Source organism: Triplophysa rosa, unplaced genomic scaffold (assembly GCF_024868665.1).
Source record: "Triplophysa rosa unplaced genomic scaffold, Trosa_1v2 scaffold200_ERROPOS107605, whole genome shotgun sequence".
NCBI classification, from domain to species: domain Eukaryota; kingdom Metazoa; phylum Chordata; class Actinopteri; order Cypriniformes; family Nemacheilidae; genus Triplophysa; species Triplophysa rosa.
This window is the reverse complement of record NW_026634218.1, coordinates 87,527-94,203: the sequence shown is the minus strand read 5'-3', so window position 1 is coordinate 94,203 and position 6,677 is coordinate 87,527. Positions and strand designations below refer to the sequence as shown.

General features: G+C 37.5%; 1 protein-coding gene across 1 annotated transcript in view; it reads left to right on the top strand.

The window, feature by feature from the left end:
• The first annotated feature begins 550 nt into the window (after positions 1 to 550).
• The window catches only part of LOC130549968 (uncharacterized), a 15,414-nt gene continuing 9,287 nt past the window's right edge, over positions 551 to 6,677 (top strand). The window contains exons 1-6 of the mRNA XM_057327295.1: positions 551 to 672; positions 3,073 to 3,102; positions 3,845 to 4,121; positions 4,215 to 4,354; positions 5,805 to 6,078; positions 6,170 to 6,309. Coding sequence (XP_057183278.1) covers positions 639 to 672; positions 3,073 to 3,102; positions 3,845 to 4,121; positions 4,215 to 4,354; positions 5,805 to 6,078; positions 6,170 to 6,309 — 895 coding nt within the window. The 5' untranslated portion in view covers positions 551 to 638. The remainder of the gene's footprint in view (positions 673 to 3,072; positions 3,103 to 3,844; positions 4,122 to 4,214; positions 4,355 to 5,804; positions 6,079 to 6,169; positions 6,310 to 6,677) is intronic.

The following is a 6,677-nucleotide window of genomic DNA, read 5'->3' as shown; positions in this document are numbered from 1 at the left end:
TAAGACTTGAAATAACAGATCAAGTGGAGTTGAGAAGCTTTATCGAGCAGGACTTCTCAAACGGTGGGTTTGGACCCCCACAGTGGGACGATGTCACTCACTGAAAATCATTTGACTGTTGTGATGAATCGTACCGTTTGTTGCAGTGAATGACAAGAATTGACAATCGTTTTAATACCTCACTATTAAATATTTTTGTATTGCAATTAAATTCACATTATTATTCATATAATGACAAGAAAAATAGAACGTACACTCTACTGGGAGAGACAAATGTGTGCTTTTACTCATATTTCTACAGAACTTTTATTTATGAATGTTATATCTAATTATTTTACAAATGTATTTATATTTTTGTATATTATTTAAATAATTTTTTGTCAGTCTACAAGTTGATTATACCTGTCCAGGTGGGTCCTGAATTGAAAACGTTTGTTAAATGTACATTCATCATACATTCAGTGGTGACGTCATGATGAGGGTGGAGAGTGACAGTCAAATGTCCAGAGGATGTACTGATGTATAAAGAGTGATAAAGAGAGGAGTGAAATCTTCATGTGTAAGTTCTGCTCATAACCCAGAAGAAACTCAATTCTCTTCTCTTCTCCTTTCTCATATTCCTTTTGTTCAGCAGAGACATGGACAAACTCATTCATCTGATCTTACTCTCTGGTGAGTACACCTCACATCATCATCTCAACATCATACATGCTGTCAGTCATTCTGCGTTCAAATCTTTTTAAAAAAACATTAAAAAACATTACTTTTTAATATTTAATTATTAAAGGCCTAAGAGCTTTGTAACAATCTTAATGTAATAGATTTTCAGGTTTAAGTGTAAAATCCTTATTTTTGTTCAACACACACACAACAAACATCTTAAAGGGATAGTTCAGCCAAAAATAAAAATTCAGTCATCATTTACTCGCCCTGTGTAAAATTGCTGTTCTTTTGCTAAACACAAATTAAGATATTTGAATACGGGCTTCAGCCGCACAGGAAATGTGGGTGTGTCCTCCCCAGAAACTTATAGCGGCTTCAGTGGTGAAGTGAGAAAGACATGTGACAAGTGGTTTTGACGCTATCGACGCAAGTTCAAATTTGCAGAACTCCTTCTACATTTTCACATCATATCAGATCTTACAGGCATTTATTTTCAATAAAATGAAGAAAATATTTGAATAATGGCTTACATTTGTTTAAATAATAAACAATAAAGTGTATGGTAAGTGCACTGTCCCAATTATTTGGCATCCATTTAATAATTTGAATAAATATAATCATTTACACTCAATAATTATTGTACAATGTACGATATTACTTTGTTTAGCTTGCTGTGTATGAACGTAATGAAACAGTCCTGTCCCACCCACATACAATGGTTCCGACGCCCATGCATTTGGACGAATGTGGGAAACCAGAAAGTTCTGGGACACTATTGACTATGTAGTAGGAAAATTGAAGCTTCATTTGTGTTTAAGAGAACAAAAACAACTTGAGTGGATGAAACAGAATGTTTCCTTTTGTTGGGTTAATCTCTAACTTTATAGATGCTGCAACCAAATACTTAAAGGTCCCGTTCCCCATGATGCCAATTTTCTAAATTTAGTTAGTGTGTAATGTTGCTGTTAGAGCATAAACAATACCTGCAAAATGATAAAGCTCAAAGTTCAGTGCCAAGCGAGATATTGTCTTTAACAGAATTCACATTTCAAGGACTACAGAGAACGGCTGGAATCGGACTACAGCCCTTTACATTCTACGTGATGTCACTATTCTGAGTGCTTTTAATAACCTCCACCCAAAGCAATACCCAAAAAAGGGGAGAGGCCTTCCTTAGAGAAGAGGAAGAGCCGCTGGAGTAGTGTTTGGTTCTCAGAGATGGTAAACATTCGACTGAGCTACTCGCTAAACTACTTTCACTTTCATCACAGTCCTCCAGCTGGTCATAAGAGTTCAGCTTCACACATTCTCAGAGAACCAACGGTCAAATAACAGCTTCATGACTTTAACATCGGCTGTGAAAGCTGTTCTGTGTAACACACTGATATTGTGTGTGTGTGCGCATACCTCTAAAACACTTCTATGAAGCGTCCTGCCTGCAAATGTCTCCTGGTCCATCTGCTTGTTTTATTATCCAACCCGGGTCCGATATAAAAGGCAAAACTAACGCTAAACTAAGGCTCAAACTAGCGGTTTGATGCCAATCGGTCCGGTGTCACATCCCTCGCCATAGTAGAAAACAGGGGTGAAACATGGGAGTCCTCGCCATAGTAGGAAAAACAATCACGATCTCTAACAAAGATAGACGTTTGCACATGCACTAGCAGACCTCCGTTACACTTCGATGGATCCGCATGTGTTTAACTGATGCAGTGAAGTTGACGCCATTGTTACTGTTTATTGCTAAAAGTTTATAAACACACGTGCACTGAGAGGGGGACCGACCAATCACAACAGCCTGAGAAGCGGAAGCTCTCTGATATGGTGTGGGTGGGACATCTTCACACACACGCTCTCAGCGGGGAACCAATCATGGCAGACCTGGTCAGCTTTACCAATCAGAGCGTTTCGGAAGGAGGGACTTTATAGAAACCGGAAGAAATCCAGTGGTTTTGTGAGAAGAGGGACAGCGGTGAACAATAGACTATGAACAGATATGTGAAATATAATGCGTTTTTTGAAACTAGAAACATTTACATCCACTGTTAAACACCCAAAAAACATCATCAAAGCTGCGAAAACAGCCAAAGAACGGCTCATTTAAAGGGGAACTCCGCCGAAAAATGAAAAGTCTGCCATGAACTATTCTCAAGTCATTCGACAAGCTAAGGACACAGCATAAATCGCGTTGTTGTCTATGGGCGAAAGTCATAAACTATCTAATTTGCATTGCAAAGATGAACTGAAGTCCCAGGCTTGTCAAACCACTTGAGCGTGAGTAATACATGACAGAATTTTCTTTTTTCGACAGAGTTCCCCTTTAAAAGTTAATAATTAAAAACCAGTTTTCTAATCTAAATGTAATTGATTTCCAGGTAAAAGTGTAAAATTCTTGTTTTTGTTCAACAGGTCTTGTTTGTATTCCAGGTAGTTTGGCAGGTAATCGATTCTTTAGTTCTTCACGTAGAAATGTAGAATGATGTAAAACTGTGAATCTTGATGTTTTTATTGTTCATCTATTGTTGTAAGTTTGTGGTTAGATGACAGTTTAATTCTCATGAGAATGTGTTTCTGACTGTTCTCTAATGCTTCATTCTGGTAGGTTTGTGTTTTTAATCATCACTCATCTAGACGCTTCAAGCTTTCAAGAGCTTCCACTGGAAATATCATGAATGTATTCATTTTTTGTATATTTACATTATTATTTAATTTACAATATTGTTTTTTTAACTGATTATTTTAGTGAATATTTAGTTAAGTTAGAATTTTAGTTGTCAATCAAACATATCTTTGTGTTGTAGACTTTCAAGTGGAACATTCTTGTTATCAAATAGTTGACATTAATCTTAGATCATTTATACAGTATCCGAGAGATATTTAATGCGACGTAAACAGTTTTAGAGCTGTGTGAACAATGAATACATCAGGACACAGTTGATCATTTCAAAACACCCGTGACACAATTCACACAATACTCACATTACAGAGAAAAAATCAACTCCAAAAGTCTTATTAAGCTCAGCTCATTAAACTCAATAAGGAAATCTGACATTCTGGACTTTTGCTTCATATTCATCTTTTAATGTTTACAAATCTCATGACTTAAATAAAAATAATATTATAAATTCTTCTTACTGTACATCTCAAGACTGACTGATCAACTGTCTTTGTATATTTCTAGAGAATTTAGCATTGAATGGATCAGTGACACAGTCCTCCACATATTCCACCTGGGAAGCTTCAAATGCCATAGATGGTGTCAGATACGGACCAGATGCTTCTACATACTGCTCTTCTACATCATCTGAGAGTGACCCATGGTGGAGGTTGGATCTCTTGGATGTTTATAACATTAGTACAGTGATCATCACTGCTCATGACGACTATATGGCTGAAACCAGTGGAGCAGAGATTCGTATTGGAAACTCACTGGACAACAATGGAAACAACAATCCCATGTAAAGTTATTCATGAAATCACTTCAACACTTTTCATTGATTGATTGATTGATTAAACACCTCTATAGAGATTCATTGATTCTCTCTCTCTAGATGTGCTGTGACACCTGATCCTGTGACTAATAATACTGTCAGTTACTCATGTGGTGTCATGGTGGGACGTTATGTGAATGTGGTCATGACTGGACGTACATCTTATCTCACTCTGTGTGAGGTGGAAATCTATGGAACAGGTAATTAATTTCAGGTATAAATGTTTAGAGTTTATAAAATTATACAACTTCATGACTTTAAGAACATACACAGTCTATATGTATCTGTATTTAGAATGAGTACATTTGTCATATGTTGAGGTGTCTCGTCCGTCTGCTGATCTGTGATGTACGCTTCTGTAATGAAGATGAATGTAACTCACTCAGAGATGGGAAAATTCCCCACTTTAAATAAATGAACATTTCCATGCCTAATACATTTACGTTGTAAGAATGCACTGTGAGACTTCAGTTACAAAAATGGGGACTGGTAAGGTTCTGTTTTTTATCGTTAATGTGTGGTAATTCAATAGAATGTTTGGGCATACCAACATGGCAGCCTGATGGCTTTAGTGTAATGATCCAAGTCATTTATATAGTTGGGCTGTGTCCAAAAGTGCCCCCTATACCCTCATTTACTATTCCCTACATTAGTGCATTAATATATTCCACTTTAAGGAGTGGGTGAAAACAAGTGAGTAAATTCGGACACTCAGTGCACTAGAAGCGCTGCGTGCTCCATCTTCTGCCGAGACGCAGGAATTCATTCAGCACGAGCCTCACGATAGATGGCTAGCAGCTAGCCGTGAGTGTACATCGGTTGTACACAAGCCTGGATTGGCTAATTGGGAGGACCTGGAAGATTCCCGGTGGGCCGGTCTGTTTATTGGCTGCGAGGGCCGGTGTTGTTACGCCACTGCAGGGGCGGACTGGCCATCTGCAAATGACGGAATGGATGGAGGGCCGCTTTTGGTCGAGGATGCCATGACTGATTTTAAGTCCCACTCCGCCCCTGGTTGGACACTTGTTATAGATGCATCATTGGATTGAATGAGTGCACTCAATAATGTCCACTGTGAATTCAGACACCACTAAAAATGAATGTCCACTCAAATAGTTAAATACACAAGGTTCAGACAGCCTTGGTTTCTCAGAATTGCATCACGGTCTTCTTTTACTCAAACAACAGCGAAGCTATTGTCCATCCGCGCCAGGAGTGAAATAAATCAATTGTTTCGCTCTTGATGTGAAATCGTGGTTCGTCTGACATTCGCTTCGCTTTTTCGGATTGCTGGGAATTTTAATCGACTTTTAGACAACACTGGAAAATTACATTCATTTTACAAATTTATTTTAGAACTTATTAAATGTATAAATCATTATGATTATATTATTAACACTTTAGATCATCAATTAAAATGTCCGTGTGTTAACATTTTTAGTGTGACATTATTGTTTATAATAAATTGACATTAATCTTAGAACAGTCATGAAGTATCAGACTATTTCAATGTCAGATTAAAGTTTTTTGCTGTGGGTCTGTCATGAACATAAGAGTTGTAAAGATTCGAATGATTATTACAGCGTTCACAGATGGGTTTGTTTATCTACACACTGACTGATCATCTGTCTTTGAATATATATTTTCTAGAGAATTTAGCATTCAGAGGAACAGCTACACAGTCCTCCACATATTACAACTGGGAAGTTCAACATGCCATAGATGGTGTCAGATATGGAGATGTTTCTACATACTGCGCTGGTACAGAATCTGAAAGTAACCCATGGTGGAGGCTGGATCTCTTGGATGTTTATAACATTAGTACAGTGATCATCACTGCTCATGACGACTATATGGGTGAAATCAATGGAGCAGAGATTCGTATTGGAAACTCACTGGACAACAATGGAAACAACAATTCCATGTAAAGTTATTCATGAAATCACTTCAACACTTTTCATTGATTGATTGATTAAACACCTCTATAGAGATTCATTGATTCTCTCTCTCTCTAGATGTGCTGTGACACCTGATCCTCTACCTGGTAATACTGTCAGTCTCTCATGTGGTGTAATGGAGGGGCGTTATGTGAATGTGATCCTGTCTGGACGTACATCTTATCTCACTCTGTGTGAGTTGGAGGTCTATGGATCAGGTACTTTCTGACATATAATTCTATAGTGTTAGACAGCACTGGACAATTAGATTAATTTAACAAAGGGTGCGTTTACACTTGGCATTAACATGCGACCTGTATCTGGATGTTGTCCACATACACATTGAAAAGACAAGTGTAAATGCGCTTCTGATCGGAATGTCATCCGATCAGCGTGTCCTGATTCAATTCAATTCAATTCAATTCAATTCAATTTTATTTATATAGCGCTTTTCACAATGTGCATTGTTCCAAAGCAGCTTTACAGGAGCAAATAAGAAAAACACAGAAAGGTAAAACACAGCACAGTGCATGGTGTTTATAGACCAAGCAAGATCATTATAATAAATAATATCTAATAAATAAAT